Genomic DNA, 18915 nt, shown 5'->3' on the forward strand with positions numbered 1-18915 from the left:
GGACAGCTGTGGTGACCATTCACATATTCTGCACAAGAAAGAGTTTAGAGCGACGTGACCCTTTAAATGAAAGGTGTTTGCAGCTAATGCATCTGCAGTGTCACATCATACATATGACACATATGGATCCGAGACACAAAGCAAATATAGACTGTAATGGCAGGAAGAGGCTTGTATGTATCAGATTAGGTGCACGCAGACTTACTGTCAAGTTTAGCTCAGAGGAGTCGTGGGCATGAAACATATCTTGGCGTGAGGTTCATGATTTCCACCTAAAATGAGCGTGCAGTGCGCATATTTATTCAGCGGCACGCCGAGCACGTTTCGGTTTACTTTTTCCATTAATAATTTGAAACATATCATTGAATACCTCAACTCGATTTGATTTCCGCGCAACAATAAGAGAGAAATATATTTTTATAAATCAACATCCCTGAAGCTTTTCATTCTCAAGCACCATCAATCCAACCCTGCAGTATCACACAGATTCCCTGTTGAGGAGAAACAGTGCCCCCCGGTGTTTAACAACCCATTTTACACAACCAGGAACTAGGCCATAGAATCTTTTCCTTAGCAGAGCTTTCATATTTTTCAGCATTTCAGCAAAGAGCTGATCTCACACCAGTCTCTCAAAGCTGAAATAAGTGCATCAGCCTGCACGGCGTGACGTCTGAAGTCTGCACCAGTTTACTCCAACTTGATGAGTTGCACAACTGTTCAAATCTGTTCCAAGAGACTGACATTGTACTGTATGAAGGTCCACTCGTACTCTGCAGTCTGATGGTGGAAAATAACTTTATGTAACTACAGTATGTTTTGATCTGTATCTAGTTGAATTACAAAGATGGAAATGATGTGCATTTAAAGGGCCGATGAACAGAATATCAAATAATTACCATTCTGACATCATTTACTCAACCTTAAGTGATTCAAAACTAACATGATTTTTTCGTCTGTGAAAAAATTTTTGAATGTTTTTTAAAAGCTATTTGTGTTGAAATGTTTATACAATGAAAGTGGATGGGGATCAAGCGCTATAAAAAAACCTTGCACTAGAACCTTTATTGGGACGCAGCAGCATAGCGTCATACGCCGTATCTCCGGTCAAACAAATGATTGGCTGAAAGCGGTGTCAAATAAAAATCTAAAATATCATTGGTTGAAAACGTAAACAAGCCTCCACGACGTGGATGTGGAGTCCACTTGCTGGCTTACGTCACATCATAACGTTAACATGCCGAAACGTCAGACCTCATATAATCCGGAATGGACAAAAGAGCACAAATCTATATCAAAAAGCAGTAGAGACACTTTTTATTGATTTTGCTTACTATGTCGCTGTGAAGTGGACGTTAGTAATCAAGTGAAAGCCCCCATTGACCGACATGCCAGCACGGAAAAACATAAAAGTAACCGACGAGCTGTAGGTGCTTTCTCCCTTAGGTCATTTTTTTCGAGAAGCAACATCAACTCAGGATGACAAAATCTGCGCTGCAGAGCTTTGTAATGTCTATCATGCAGTCAAGCATCCCCAGTCATACAGGAGTATAGAGTGTGGAGTGAAAGTTGTGTCACTTTAGTGACTCATCTATAGCTAAGGGGATTACCTTCATAAACCTTTTTGGTTTTATGGAAATGGCCGCCCTATTGTACACTAAATAATCCGAAGCAACATGACAGCTAAACACACAAATTGAAGTAAAATGTCACTTTTTTGGAAATCTTGCACCTCTGGTCAACATTCACGTTCAATCTATGGTTTTATTATAAATCACTCTCTTTGTGTTTCACGAAATAAACAAAACAACCCAGAATGTGACTTAGGTTTTACATTTACTGAACTCTTTCAACTGTGAGCCGGTTATATACAGTAAATGAAGTACCACACATTGAAGTACATGTAGTAAAGCAGAGGATTATGCACATCACATTATTTCAATGTTAAAAGAACAGAACAGAAAATGAATGGATGAGAACTATCAAGTGTTTAAAAGTTGAGACTTCGAATTGTCAAGACTGTGTGGGTTTCTTGAACAGTGGCAGGCAGGAAGCCCGGCAGCATCCCAACCGTGCCCCAGTTTTCTTCGGCAAGTCAAGTTATTATTATTCATGTGTTCCTCAAAATAGGAAGCCTGTGAGAGGGAAAGTCGGAGTTTGCCCTGAATAAGACCACAGCGCGCTGCGGATCTCCCTTCTCCACAATTAGCGAGCAGAGGATAAAGTGATGGCCATCATCCATTGTGTGTGAGATCTGCAGGACTTTAATTACCCATGTGAGCTCCCATCACAGTCCTGTTGAAATAAGGACACATACAATACAAGAGAAGATTGGCTAGGAGAGCTTGTGAACAGCTTGTGAGCTACTGAATCCAAATGACTATTCAATTTACAAGCAGATAAAATCAGCTATGACTTTGTAGACAGTAAAGGCCATAGTGGATACACTCGGACGCTATTAGGACACGTGAGGGGGGATTCACAAAGAATGACATGCACATGTCATTGTCACGTTGTTTTAGTGACCTACTGAAAAAAAGGAACTATAAGAATCATATGTGCTTCTGGGTTTTTTGTAAGATCTTACACTTCCCATTTGATCATCCAGCTTCTTGAGGTCTCAACCTGGGAAGCATGTTTGTACAGTACTGAAGGAATTTCCATCCATGCTGGACTCGTGCTTTACATTTATAATTTGGTCCAAATAATTTATTTAAAAAATATTTTTTTATAAATGTTTGGTTTTTTAATAAAATAAATTAATATGTTGGCACAATTATATTTTTGCCTACAAAAGTGATTTCAATTTGCCGGTCAAGCTTTGAAACTCTTGTATGCTTAAATGTCTGAAATTAGTTTCAAAGACAAAATGTCATTTATTATTATTTAAAGAAATAGAAAATGCTTTTTTAAACTTTTATTTATTATTTTCTAGTTACAACAATATCCTCTTTGGTTTTTTTTATAATTTTGAGTAACTTTTGTAGAGCAATATAGAAAAGCTCAGCGAAGATGGAGACACAGATAATCACAGAATAAATACATATAGATGCAAGGTATTTTCAATGCATATTATCCATAAAGCCTTTGCAAATACCTCCTCATCTAATCGGCAAGCTTGGTCCATGGTTGCATTGCAACGGCAGACACCAGGAGAGCGCAAACTCTCAAACGCTTCGGAAGAACGGAGAAGCTTGTGAATGGCTCCTAAGTGAGTAAGTGTAACAAAACATGACATGCAGTATCAAGGGTTTGGATGTGTTGTCTCTTTGCCGAAATCGTAAGGATCACAGTCGAGTCCAGCTGCAATTTTCTCCTTTTCTCCTCAGCCATTTTGCTGGGTTGTTTTGCCACCCAGAAGAGAGAGTCTCGATATGTTCACATTGGAAAGTGACATAAATGCACACCCTCTATACATATAACTTATTCTATGTTTGTATTAGATGTATCTAAACATATATAATGTTCTTAAAATATGTATTTTTCACACAAAAGGAGGCAACGTTTTGCCAAAACAAATGAAAATGACTTCATTGATATACTCATTTTCAGTGCCTGGTTGCAGATGATCATACGGTTTTTAGACTAAAATACACATAACCGTTACTGAATTCCCCCCATGAGACATTCATGTTTTGTTGTGGATTTTTCCATTCTATAGAGATAATAGTATGGGCCCATATGAATTTCAGTTCAGTATCAGGTCGCAGCTGTTGGAGTATTGTCCATTATTCTCATTATCTGATTAAATATTGAATGCATTCACTCACTCTCTCATACTTCTCCTCAGTTATCATTACAGTCTTTAGTTATTCTTTTGTATTACTTTCACCATGATATTATCATATGGTGAACTGTCCTCCTCCTCGTTGTCCTGCTCTGGCGGCAAGGCCCTCCTTGGAGGTTTGGGAACGGCATAGTCATCCACACTAGCATTGTACGGGTACTCGTGACCGCTAGGATCCATCACCGTACCAAGCATCTTCCAGGCATGACCTTTGACCTCCTCTGGTTCATCATAGAGTGACGGAGGACCACCTGGGGTCATAGCACAACCCTCGGGTTCATCATAGATGTGCTCCACTCTTTTATATGAGGTCGGGCGAGAATGGCCTTTATGAGTGTAACGGGTTCTAATGGCAGTTTCATCTATACTGTCGTACAGTGGTTCTGTTTTTTCTGTAAAGTTTTTCTTTTCTTTTTCACAACCTGGCTCTACTATAGATGGCGGCGGATTAGATGCTGCCAAAATGTCGGCCATGACGTTTTTGGCAATGCTGTCGAAGGGCAAAGAGTAGTCAGAATCCTCAGGGTTGGAGCATGTGGAACGTCTGTCCTTCGAATCTCTTCTCTCCCCGGGACTGCCCCGATCCAGAGCTGGCGCCATGGCGCGGGAATAAGTCTCATCCTCGGTGTTGACCAAGGGGCAACTTCTAAAGTTCTTGACCTGGCTTTTACGTGGTGGAGGTCTGGAGTCCAGGTTCAGACTCTTAACACCAGTTAGAAGTTTTTCTGATGGGGCTTCAAGTTTTGAGGGCTGGGGGTTTTGTTGTTGTTTGAGAATCTCCCTGATTTGATGTTCGGACACCATACTGTAAACGCTGGGGTTGTCCACCGGAGCTTTCAAACAAGGAATAGAGGGCACAGGCTCTCGCTCTGCACCCGACAACTGCTTTTGAGGTAATGTGGCTCTGTGTATATTGATGGCAGCCTCCACTGATTGAAAGATAGCGTTTCCCTGCTTTGTGTCGAACTCTAGGTTGCCCTCCCCTGATTCGCATCTTCGGCCAGCTTCGAAGGAGAATGTTGCCTGTTTGTGCAAGAGTTTACGACAATGTAATTAACTGTCCCTTATATAAATTGTGTAAATTTACTAAAAAAATACTGTAAAATGTGAATTTTTTATATATAAGAAGCATGAATTACTTTCATATAAAAATATTTTTACCAAGAATGTGCATTACAATTACAGTAAAACAGATGCCACTTTATAATTTGCAATGAAAACCATTCCCGGGAGTTATTTTTAAAGTTACTGAAAGTATGTTTCAAAATATACATTAGAATGTTTTGCATAAATTATAACAAACATTACAACAAACTGACCTAAATCTAAAAAACTTAAAACTGGAACACTGTGTAAGGGATCAAATCGATGGTCGTACCTTGTCACGTCCGAACCTCCGGAGGAACTTGTAGGGCCAGGAATAGAAAACCTCTCCCGTTTTAGGGTCTTTCAAACGAAGGCTATCGAAATCGGTCCGTAACAACAGCGATCCTTTCAGGCCACATCTCTCAGAAGCCTCTGTGCGTCTTACTGTTACCTTGAAGTCTTTGATAGCTGAAGACAACAGAGAGTAGAACACAAGGGCTGAAAAGTTCTCAAATGAAAAAAGAGCACTGCGTTCTGTACACTTGTGGGCTTTGGTGTCCTCGTGTGTCATCTTTCATTGTTATTTTAAAAAGACGAAAATTAACAACCATTAAAATTTTTTATTTAAAAGCACATCATTGGTTACAACAAATAATGCCGCACAAAAACAAAAATGAAAGCATGCTACTAACTGTAATAATTCAAGTATACTGTACGTTCACCCAAAAATGAAAAGTCTGTCATCATTTACTGACCCTCAAGTTGTTCGAAAGCTGTATAAGTGTTGTTGTTTTGCTGAAAACAATGAAAGATAATTGGAAGAGTGTTTGCAACATTCACTATTTTCTACTACGGTAAAAAAACTTCTATGGTAGTAAATGGTGCCCCAGAACTGTTTGCTTTCCCACATTCTTGTAAATAAAGACAAAATTAAAATTTTCGGATGAACTATTCATTGAAATACAATTTCCTCAAAGAATAAGCATACGGTTTTAAAATCTCTTTTTTAGAGCAGATGGTATGTATCAGAGGTTACGTTCTCGCATATGTACAATGATTCAGACCGGATTTCAATTTAAGTGAAGTTGTGCACATTATAATTGGTATTTCCCACAAGTTCTCACGGTTGTGCGCACACGGCTGAAAGAAAGCATCTCATTAGTTGTTCTCAGTGTAGAAAGGTCAAAACCCCATTCGTAGCTGCTGAACTACAGAGTGAACTCTGTGGCTCAGAAAGATTTGGCTGGTTTTCAGTGGGTTCGTATTTTGGCAGGCTTGCCATGCAAATGCTCTACACGAGGCCAGACATGACTGTTCAAATTCCCAAAATTTCCTCCTTCCACCTTTTCTAACGCTATTCGAACCAAAGAAATGACCTATTAAGATTGTTATCGTGCGGGGAATGAATTTGCACAAATGTAATGCATATGTGGAGCTTTAAAAAGCTACAAAATAAAACATCGCAGACTTATTAAACAATATTTTAAAAACAGCCATGTGGTTTGGAGGTATCTTTTCCATTTGAAGCATGTGGATATTCCAGCCGCAGTTAAACTTCTTCGAGAGGAAGTGTGCCATCGCAAAGACAATGCCGGCTGCAGTTTGCAGCTGTTAAAACAGAAGCAAACACTCCACAATTGAAAGAATGACACAGTTCCTTCCTGCAGAACAACAACAGAGACGCCACAAAATATATAGACTAGTGTGATCTGTAACAAGAGTCTCTGTGCATTTCCACATTTACATCCTGTCAGCGAGCAAGAATTAGATTCATGTCGACTCAGATTCAACATTGGCATGCATCAAATTACAAAAAACTGCTTTGTGGTTCGGGCCCCCCACCTTCCATTTCTTTACCACGTTACTTTCCACATGACCTAATTTGCATAACATTTTCTCACACTCTTTTGTTCTCCCCTCCAGGTGTTTGTTGTCTCCAGGAAGTTAAGAATTCTTTCTTCAAACCGTAAGGGTGCATTTTGAGCAAATAACTAATTTGGCTTAAATATACTGTCGGGTCCATTGCGTCTATTCTGCATATTTCTAATTTATTACAATTATTTATATTACAAATTATAGTCACTATTTTGTATAAGAAACAGTAGTAATGCATCACACATACAGTGCTTTCCCAAGGTGCTTACTAGGTAGACTGTAAAAAATGACGTGATATTTACTATAACAATATGGTAACAATATTACACAAAATATTTTAAAGTATGCTATATTCCATGGATAAATCAAGTACAATTACCTAATATATTTAAGCACGTCAGATAAACGTTATTTTTCTTTCATTTTATTGTAAAGCACACAATAAAAATATATATTGTATTTGTTTACAAGTTTAAGTGGGTTGAACATGATACATTTAAATTGAATTCACTCAATAATTTGTGCATTTAGAAGTCCAAGATTTCTTTCATAATTTTAACTCAAATTTCTCCTTTAGATGTATTCTGTAGATGAGCAAACTCTCCATAAAATTGCATTACCCTCTCCACAGATGCCCATTGGTGTGTGATATGATGAATTTTTTTGTGTTTTAACATGTAAGAGTGAGCATAGATTGCAGTGTATCATCATCTGGATTATTGAATGTTCACAGTATGATGCTATCGTCAGAACCAGAGATCTGTACACCAATTCTCAGTCCCATTGGAACAATATTGCTAGCCTTACTGTGTTAGAAAAGCAAAACCTTGGCTCTATAAACTAAGGGGAAGGATTTCCTATGGCATCGGGATTGCTGATCAGAATGTCAGTAGGCGTAGACTACTGATCAAGTATAAAGTTAATACAAGGCCGAGAAACTTTCCCAACCTCCTATTAGAAAATGTCAATGGCAACAACATAAACAAACGTCGTGTGGCTCAAACATAACTTCCGGTAGACCTCGGCAAAGAATCAATAACTGTTGAGTCATTTTAATGTAATTCAATGAGTCATGGGTGTGCTGTGGGCAAAACATGCAGTAAACCAATCAGAGTCTCATCTCCCATTCCCTTTAAGAGCCAGTTGCGTTTGCGCCATGGCAGAATTTCTATTTACACAGTGGAAATTGCAAGAGCAAAGACCGGCAGCTTCTCCAGAGAGGAAACATATCTGTTCATGCGCGAGGTTAAAGCGCAAGAGCAGACCATCTACAGGACAAGCCGGATTTTTTATCGTTATCCACACAATAAAAATCTCTTACATTGTAGTAAATTTTTTTTAAAATATTTGGCATGTTTGTGTGCTGCTGCACGTGTGTCCCTCTGTATGTAATAAGCAGAATTTACGAGCGCTGTGTACCCGCCTATAGGCTTATATTACTAACACGCTCTTTAAATAACCAAAAACATAATGCGCCATTTCCTTAAGACTAGTTTTAGTTGGTCTATGGCGCAGTCTATTTTCATTTCATTATGATTTACCAACAATGTACCTAAACACACCTCTTTTTAGACCAGCACACCCATGGGCGCACAAATGGGCGTAAAAACACTCACACCGGGTGTACGATAGGGTCCCTATTCTTTAGCCCCTTTAAAAAAAACTCAGATACAGTAGCTCGTTGAAGGGTTTAAGTTATTTTGAGCTGTAATGGAATACATTCCACTTAATCTATATTTGACTACATTGAAAATTATGGGATTATCAATAGAGTAGCATAGTGTTATTCCTCATTAGTTGTAGTAAACTACATACAGTTGACATTTATCTATCAATGATTGTTTCAATGATTTAAAATATATTTGGTATAAATTGTTAGACCATTAGCACTGCAAAGATCATAGGTTAGAAACACAGAAAACAAACATGCTGATAAGAAATTTACTATAACACCGTGACTACAACGGGCACGGAACTGCACAATGCAACACAACAAAAGAGAATAAAACGCATTTGAACCTGGATGCGGCGCAACACGACAAACCCATTAGAACAAGCCGTGTGTTGTCACATCGCGTTAGAATGAGCACTACATTTTAATCCTGTTCTACATGTATGAAGTACATATAAATAAATGCACATACTGTGCAACCAAAAATTTTAAACCTTGAATGCATCATGAGTCATTTTGAATAAAAGCGTAAATGTACTTTGTGTTTCTTTCAAAATGATATTACCCTGAAGTCATCCATTAACATTTAAAACCAAATACAGATGTAGTTTTTCATTCTTTTTCTGAACATGTAATTTATTGTGCATCCTGTTACATCTGCTGTCGCGTGACAGAACAAGGTCTTCCGACATTTAAATTGAAACTAGATCTGAACTCCCCAATCCTGCCATGCTTCAGAGAGGAAACAGAAAAAAAACTGAATGCCAGAGCTGACACAGACATTTCGCAGAAATCTATAAGCTAACTAGTATAATAAGATTGTTTAAATGCTACTTCTGAATGTAAGTATATAGTAACATAATCACACATTATCACAAACAGGGTTTCATTCAAACGGTCTTTGAAGTAGCTGAGAAGACTCTATTGTTTCTGTGTTATCATCGGTGATATACGATATATAGTAAATGTGTAATCCCTATCTATTATTTCTCAGTTGTCATGTGTGCCTCGAGCCACAGTGTGTGCTAAAAACTTTGTCTTAACCATTTTATAGGCATAACTATTTTTCGTGTTTCTTTCTACAAGTACCCGATCTGGCTCTTTAAAATGCAATGCCAGCTACACTGCTCTCCATCATTTTATCATCATTTATATGAATCACTTCTACCATGATCAGAGGAAAATGTAAATCACAAGAACTTGATTTACCCCATACTTTCATGCAATGCTAATGTGAACCACCTATAATTCCGCATTAAATAGAAAGGCTGTAAGTGTCTTTTTAAACCACAATAGGACGGTTGGTGAATACGATGGTTTGCGCACTAAAATACTGTGCAATGATGAGGTGGCGTCACCATTGAGGTCATTCGTTCTGATTCGGCTGATTCATCCCACACCTAACCAAAAAGCTACTCGAAAATAAGCGTTGAATTTTGATAAGATCCCAAATTTCCCTTTTAAGATCTCACATATCTGCCAGTATAAAATAAGAGATTGATATTAAGAAGGTCAGAGCGATTAGTTAATTATCTTGAAGAACAGCAGGATGTTGCGCATTTATGCAGATAGGTGGACACTTGTGTGACATATTTCCACCACAAGAACACACAGATAGGCCACAATTTTCCACCACGTAGTAGCTAAATGAAGAAGTTTGTTCTACATTCTCAGAAGTAGCAGCACCGTATGTGTCAAGCAAATAAAATAAGCAGTTACGGAGGAGTTTACTTATCTACATTATTGGCTGTACTTTCTGTCTGTGTGTATTTCAACAGAAGCTAGCGCAATTAGAAGTCTCATTGACCTTTTCATGATAAACACCAACCGGTCAGTTTCGACCTGCTTCTTTTGTGACAATTTTGTTGCAATGGAATTATCTATTTTGTGTCTTACCGCTTTCTCTGCTGCAGTAAAGGGTGTTGTCTGCCATCGTGACATCATCAGATTCAGCTTGTAAACTGTTTCCTCTCACTGCTCCCTTCTCTGTCCAGCTCATCTGTAACATGAGAAACACACTGCAGCTTTGTCAAGACACAAAAACATTCACAATTACACCTGCAGTAAGATCATGGCACCGGTTGCAATAAAGTTACAGAACAGAATCTGTAAATAAGATAAACAAGACTTAACAATTCAAACTTACTAAATCGTAGAGGAACAACTGGACAATATAAAAAACAGACCACTGTCAGAAATGAAAGACCCTGGATTGTTGTATGAAATTATGTGATTATTATCATTTGTGTCTGAGAGATGAAAAACAGGAAAAAAATCTTCTTACAATGAAAGACCACGATTAGAGATGAGATCTTTGATCTTTTGACTTTTGAGTCATGAAGTAATGACCTTGAAACACCCAGAATGGACATCAGGATGATTTTGATTTGGACATTTTAGCAGTTTACAACAAAAAGAGCATCAGGTGGGACGAACACCTCCAAAAAGCACATCCATGCATCATAAAAGTAACCAATATGACTCTGGTAGGTTCATAAATGTCTTGTGAAGCAGAACAATATGTTTAGAAAGTTAGTTAATAAAACTAGTCAAGACATGCGTGAACTATTGAATTTTGATGGTGTCTTCAATTTTTACATGAATGCAATGTAACAATCATCAAATAAACAAAGAAATAGTTCTCTCGCACTAATGTCCAGTTTAAAAGAAAAGAATAAGGAAGTCACATTAACTTCAGATTGCATGAGGGTTTCTCTTTCTTTCAATGGATAGTTTCAAATTCTGTCATCATTTACTCTCCATCAAGTTGTTCCAAACTTGTCTAAAGTTTATTGTTATGCTGGACACAAAGAAAGATATTTGGAAAATATTTGTATCCAAACGATTCTGGGACACTCTTGACTATTATATTTAGGAACTACTGTGGTAGTCAATAGTGCCCCAGAACGTCAGAGTAAGTAAGAGGCGATTCACATTTTGCGTCTAAAACCGCATGAAAAACTCAAGCATTTGAAAGTCGAACTATTTCCATCTGGATGTGGCTAGAAATATTTGACCGCGTGGCTACCTCTTTGCACGCGCCAACCGCATCTGTACAATTAAAATAATAAACCTGCATGCTCAAAAGACGCAAAATATGAATCGGCCCTAAATGATGACAGAATTTCAATCTTTAATGCATTGTTTTGTCACAACAGTTGAGCGATTTGCATATGCCTCATATTACCACGGTGAGCAACAGTCCTGATTTACCTGGAGCAGTAGTTTCATAAGATATAAAATGTGAACATGTCCCGGTTTTATCGGTTAGGCTAAAGGAGTTTAAAAAAATCCTCAATGTTCTTAAGAATGAAAATCCAAAGTAAGCTGTTTTTGGAAATGCATCCTGTTGTCAATGAGTTGCTCACTGTCATCCTTTCAGTGCACAGCCGAATAAAAACGCATGTTCTACGACAGGTTGAAATACAGCTAGTCCAAAATAACTCTTTATTTCTTACTTGTGAGGGTTCTTCTGTCACATAAATATTAAATTTTCTTTGCCCACAGAGGTAAATCGGACAACACAGATCGCAAAGCACCGCACAAAAACAGTGGGGTCACTAACTGGATCTTCTTCTACCTCGTGTAGTGTCACAACAAATTTACTTTGACTCATGGCCAGAGCTGAGCAAGACCGAGGTTCTGCCAGTTGCGACTGCCCGATGAGATGTTACATACATCTCTAGCATCCATTTAGGTTACTTGACTTCCTTTATTTTAATTATTGCTGTCACCCACAACGCAAAAACACCATTAGAGCCATCAGATAGAAATGCACACTTCCCCACAGACTGATTTTCTATGCTGTACAGTAAGTAACATTTCTGACAAAACTCATCGAAAATAAAAGCTCTTCTCTGCACTCGCATTAACAAGAGCAGGATGAGAATGCCTACGCACAGCGAGTCACAGCGTCAAAGCACAAATACTTGCAGGTTTCTGATCAGCATCGAGAGAGACATTTTACGGCTGCTGATGTGACTAGAAATGGTGGAAAGTCGCTTTAATTCGATTCCAGTACAAACTTCAGTATGAGGCTGCCAAGCTGCACTCAAAGATTATTTTACGACTGTTCGCTTTATTTAAACAATTCATTTTGTTTTAACACAATTGTATAAGGTTTTATTTTCAAACACAATTGCATTGTGTTAAACGGACAAAAACAGTAATGCTTTGGCATAACTAAATGTTTACATTTTAAATAATATTTGATGCTAACCAGATTTTAAGTTGCTTTAATAAAAAAGCAAGTACTTGGGGTATGCTGTAAGTGTAACAAAGCCAACTTCTGGCTAACTCCTAACAATAAGAGCTATATTCAGATTATTTAGTGTGTGTTAAAAATAAGAGCTACTGTATATCAGAAAATAATTATTTTTCCTTAAACTAACTTAATTCATTTATAGACAGTGGTTCCGTATAATGGAATCAAATTATTTCTACTTTTAATAGGATGAACTTAATTGATTCAATTTATTTGGACATTATCTGGATGGTTTAAGTTTACTCAGTTCAGTTTAGTTCATCATACATTAAGTTTTGAGTAGAGATACATATTCATGTTGTGTGTAACCACTGTCCATAATTGAATTAAGTTAGTTTAAAGTCATATATTTTTTCAGTGTGTCTTTACGGTAAAATAACATCATACTCATCACGGAGTACAAAGGTGATGTTGCCACGATTATGAAATGGCCTGGAAACTTGAACGAAAGCGCTATAGACTGTTGCAATGTGTCAGAGGACATGTTAGGCCATAACAGCTCAAAAAAAGGAACATTTGTGGTTTTGTATAGTGAAATTCAGCGTGCAAATTTTGCGAATAAAGGTAAAATATATCTGTGACCACAAAAAGTCATCATTTTCAAAATGTCACTCAGGTTTCTACATTAAATTATCCTAAATAATGTAAATAACATCATTCTTGTCACTTTAAGTCAACTCATTCTTTGAATGACATGAAGTTCCTTGGCAGCGAGAGGATTTTACCTCATAGAAGAGGTGGAGATAGAGATAAGAAGAAGGCTTAAGAAGGTAAGTCTTTGTTCCTTGAGGCCATAAATTAAGAACTAGAACTCTATAGTTTATTGTAGTTGTTTTTGCACTTGTTTTGTAGTTATTTTGATCATTGCCATTGCAGATAACACTTTCTCTCTGTTGTATTTGTTTAACCATTCTTTGAATTTTACGTTTGTCATACTTGCTATTTATAATTGATTAGACTTTCTTGGAATTTAACTTGTGACAATTGAGGTTCACCTGTGATAATTGAATCCAGCTTATTGTCTTTTGCTGACCTACTTAAAACGGATGAATGTTGTTTGCAATGTGAGCACTGAAGAAAGAGATGTGCTGAAATGTTTGCTTGTGTCTATTTTAATTCACTTCCACTTTGCACCTCTTGCACCATGCAATTTTTAAAATAAAAAATATATAATTATATAAACAGTGTCTTCGTAGACTTTTTGAGTGTGCGGTTATCCATCCTCCTGTTCTTTTTCAAATAACATTCTGTAAAAATATAACCTAAATATATTTCATATTAACAGAGGAAGGCCATGACAATGATTGAAATCATAGTAAAATTTATGGCTGAAATCAAACGTTTGTTATCTCAGAATCAAATTAAAGTGATAGTTCACCCAAAAAATGCTTTGAATGAATGCTTTGAATTGTTCCAAACCTGTGTACATGTCTTCGTAAGGTTGAACACAGAGAAAGATAACATTTCCTAGACCCCATTGACTTCCATGGTAGGAAAAATTACGAAAGGAGATATTTTGAAGAATGTGAAGCAGTAAAAAACAGTTCTGGGGCACTTTTGACTACCATTGTCATTTATCCTACTATGTTAGTCAATGGTGGCAAAGAACTTTTTGGTTACAAGCATTCATCCAAATATCTTTCTGTATACAGTAGACAGGTTTGGACCAATTAGAGTGAGTAATTCATGACAAAATCTTCATTTTGGGGTGAACCGTCCCTTTAAGACCTTTGCCTGGTTTTCACAGACAGTTTGACCAATAAGCTCATAGTATTCCTTTTTATCAATTTTCCTTAGCCTTCTTGTTGGACGGAAAATGTACAGCACATAAGAACTGTCCAAATATGATAAACATATCGCAAAAATATTGCGAAAACTTTGTATAAGTTGTTTGTCTAACTTGTCTTTGATGAGATCAAGCTCAACATGTAAAGTTTTTTCAATTGGAACTGACCTCCCTGAAAGTCATCGCACAGTATGTTTAACAGAATCATTCCCTCAGTGTTAGTTACCGGAAAAGCGATTTCACACAGTTTCTGCATCCAATCCTCCAGTTCAGCTGTCTCGACAGCAAAAACAAATGTCTTTTCAGTCGTCTCCACCAAAAACGGTCCGCAGTCCCTTGGACAGCCTTCCACATCAGCATCTGACACTCGAATGCAATCGTTTAACTTTATCACCTGCAATGATATAAAACTCAAGAATTACTGTTCCAAGCAATCAGCCATCAAATGCTTACATTCAATCTTCTAGAACATCCCAGATATTCTGTGTTTGTGTAATAAATAATAATTCTTACGTTCACGGCGCGAGGGAAATCTGAGCATCCCTATTTCTTGCGTTCATCCTCACCTTTTTGTTTTCCTGCTTGCGGTTTGCTCTTTCAATGGTGTTCCCAGTTCCATCCTTAAACTCGAAGAACTCGAGACGCGAGATGGAGCACGAGCTTTCTCTGTATAGCACGGACCAGACCTTTCGCCATTTCTGAAACAGAGAAAAACAAGATGAACGTCAGTGTTGTCAGTCAAATGGTTAGCTTTTCTTTGACCCTAAAATGGGAAGTGGTCAAAAGGCATATGCAAAGTGACAAAAATACCCAGAGTGTGTGTTCCCACAGTAATAAAGGCGCATTTCACAGTTTGTCATAGAGTTTTACACCAACGGCTTTAAAATTTGCAGTAAGAAGATAAATAGTTTTACTATGGCTCTCTGCTTTCAATTTACTTTCACCATCCTGTGTCAAATCACAAAGCATATTAAATGTTCATTGAGATCATTTGATGTTAATATTGGTTACAAGAGCATGAACTTAACCGTTGAAAGGGAAAGTTCACCCAAAAATCGTTCATAATTTATTAATTGTATACATTTCTTTGTTCTGCTTAACACAAGGAAGATATTTGGAAGAATGTCAGTAACCAAACAGATCTCGTCCCCCATTTACTGCCATAGTAGAGAAAAAAATACTATGGGAGTCAATGGGGGATGAGATCTATTTGATTACTGACATTTCCCTCAGCCAGTAAATTCACACAATTCTGGTCAAATTCATGGCTTTTAACAGCACTGTTACAGATGCACACTTTTTGTGGTTTTGCAATGAGACAGTCTTGATCCTATTGCTAACATTAGCTCATTTTAATGACTCCAGCACTCCATAAACCCTCTAAATTATGCCAACGGGCCAATTCTCTACAGCAATGGTTCTCAAACTGTCAAACACTTGAAGAGACCGCTGCAGTTAGGTCTGGTTGTTATATATACAGCTGTTCTCATGATGTGTAAGTATACGTATATTTATTTATCTTCTGTTAAATATTATTTTCACCTTGTTTGTCTTTACAGTTTTTTTCGATTGCTAAACGACAGTGAGCACAACTGGAGTCACATGTGCAAAACTCTAGCTACAGTCTGCGCTACCAACAGTCACCTGAGCTAAACTGTTCACATCACCTGCAAAACTCATTCAAAGCTACACAACTCTTAACACACGGCTCAAAACAGGCTCAGTGCATCCAAACACAATACACAACCCTCACTGAGATAACACACACTGTCACTCACAACACACTGAGAGGAAAAACACAAGCATCAAACACCAATACGGAAAATACAAACTTTTCATCTTTACAGTTTCAACTATTTCAGTGACTTTATACAAAGTCATATTTCTCCTCTTCCTCTTGTTGGGGCCGGCCTTTGGGTCCTGTTGTAAAAACTTGTCAAACTTACTGTCATATATATCTGTGTAAATATTCTATACTGTAATTGCAATACAAAATAAATTCCTGTAATGTTTTCATTCACTGTAAGGATGTAAATCTCAGCTGTTTGTATGATGGAAAATTGGCATTACAGATGCCATTGTGGATCTTTGCAGATTGTGTTGCACCCTCAACCCTTCCTCTCTCAATGAGAGACCATGATCCACGACAGGGTCTATAAGTGAAGCCCTTATTTCATCTGAAATAACAGCTCTGTGTCTTTTGTGTCTTCCTCCACGCATCTGCCCTCTCCCTGCCACCCTTCTCCCACCACGAACCCGTCTTCCTCGTTCCATTTCCAAAATTAGTCTTTCTGAGCTCTACTCTGCAACCAGCAGTGTTTGAAAGGCACAAGGCTGAAATCTATTCTGTTTTGAATGTGTGGTTCACAGTTTTGACAGCAGTGTGTTAGCATTTGAACAAAGTGCTGTAAATCCACAGTGTTGTGCAGGTTGTGGTTAAAGTCGTGGGATAAGTGTGTAAAGTTTCTGCAAGTCCCTTAGAAGCTAATAAATCCCCCATAAGAGTCATTTACAGAGCCCTGTTTACTGTGCACTGCAGAAAAGTGTTCTGTGTCCTCTATTACTGCTGACTAACTTGAACGACATTAAAAAACACGTAAATAAAATGCATGTTATCATTAATAACAGCCTACATTAGAATTGGAGGACGAGGTGTAAAGATAAAGATTCACAGCTCCACTATTCATTTAAGTGTTTATTCATATGATTTTCTATGGCGGTCATTAGGTGGTACTTGGAACAAGTCATTTTATTAAAGCTGGTACTTGATATGGAAAGTTTGAGAACCACTGCTCTACTGCAATCCCATATAGCAGAAGTGGCATATTATGAGTGACAATCAAAATGAGACAAAAAATGGTTTTAGATGAGAATATGAACATAACCAGATCACATTTATAGTTCATGAAGATTTCATGACACTGCCAGCAAGTTGACATGATGCATCAATCTCTCTCATATTGTAAATGGTCCACAAATACAGCCAACAAACATATTAAACAAAGTGAAAGCTGCTAATTGGAATGTATTGCCCGGAGTACAATGCGCAAATCATCTTTCAAAGACGTATTTACTATTTTCTTAATACTATTTCCCAGTGAACTGCAATAAAAGTCACATTAAACACACAAATACACCATATCAGTCACTGATAATTCTTCAGTTCTGGATCTTCATGCAAACATGGCCGATAACAATTCAATAGTTCACCAAGTGGTGAAATACATATTTACAACTTTTATACCTGGCTCTTCTTTTAGTTTTTTCCCTCGTTCTTTGATGTTTTTAACTCATTTATTCTATCTATCTGTCAGGAATATGATTTGTTCTGCAATTTGACAAAGTAGCACAAAATTGTGCTCCACAGAAAACACAGAAGTGGGGTTTTGCAACAGTACATTTTGTGACTTTAACATCAGTCTTAGCACGTCTACACAATGATTAAACAAGCATTCGTGGATTTCATCGCTTTGCAATTATTAAAGTAAGGCAGTGTGTGAACAATACAGTGAGACCATCGATTTTAACCCTCTGGTTGTAGCACTGCATTTTGCTTGCTATAATAAGTTACCGATAAACAATAAACATGACTTTTACTTATCTTGATGTTAACATAACATAAGTAAAGCATGTCCTGTCCTACCTTCCCAAACCTCTGCTGCTGTAAATAGAGTATACCCCGTTTTCGAATGTCCTCCTCCATTTCACTGTACTTCTCTGAATCGACTCCAAAGACTGTTGCATCTAGTGTGTCATAGTACTTCTGCTGAATTTGCTTGTGACGACAACACAAGCTCTCCAAGTTCCGCCATATGTACTTCCTGTAGAGCCCAAAAGAGTTCACACATTTTTTGCAGAACTCTGTGTGTGTGTGTGTGTGTGTGTGTGTGTGTGTGTGTGTGTGTGTGTGTGCACGCGCGCTGCTCTTTCAGCCACCCAATGATTACTCAAGATCATAAATGTTTTGATGTACCCAAATGGGAACCACAGCGTGTTTCAACTTACTTCATAAACAGGTGAAGAAACAAATTGATTTGTGATCAAACATCACAAACTAATACAGTACAGAAATGATAATTCTATAAAGTATGTTTTTAGAAGGAGATGAGGATTCCCTCCTTCTGCCTGTTATTTTAATTTTTTGTATCCGAGCAAAGGTGTTCGTTGTTAGTTGTTGTTTACTAATTGTAATTGTTTTTCAAATAAAAAAAGAGACATTTATAAAATATATAAAATACGTATAAGATCATCCCTGATTTCCATGTGTCACATTATAGCTATTTTAAGCTATAATGTGACTGCAACATTTTTTTCTGACTCTGTGGTCAATTGCTAACTTCCTTTTCAATGGTGTGTCAAGTTTCCATCCCTCACACGCGCACACACAGACACTTAGTCACATGATTGTTATCATTAGAGCTCAGTGTCTTTCTGCTTAATAACACTCT

The 18915-nt window shown here is 37.6% G+C and overlaps 1 protein-coding gene across 1 annotated transcript; it reads right to left on the minus strand.

Moving 5' to 3' along the window:
- Positions 1–2928: 2928 nt before the first annotated feature.
- Positions 2929–18241, minus strand: dok2 (docking protein 2). The gene is made up of 6 exons (XM_079468015.1): positions 18111–18241; positions 15034–15165; positions 14694–14861; positions 10314–10416; positions 5163–5338; positions 2929–4807 (listed from the first exon to the last, which is right to left on the minus strand). Exons 1-6 carry the CDS (start codon positions 18168–18170, stop codon positions 3803–3805), a joined length of 1644 nt encoding a protein of 547 aa, XP_079324141.1. The 5' UTR covers positions 18171–18241; the 3' UTR covers positions 2929–3802.
- Between the last annotated feature and the right edge of the window lie 674 nt (positions 18242–18915).

The sequence above is a fragment of the Barbatula barbatula genome (genome assembly GCF_947034865.1).
Source record: "Barbatula barbatula genome assembly, chromosome: 11".
NCBI lineage: Eukaryota > Metazoa > Chordata > Actinopteri > Cypriniformes > Nemacheilidae > Barbatula > Barbatula barbatula.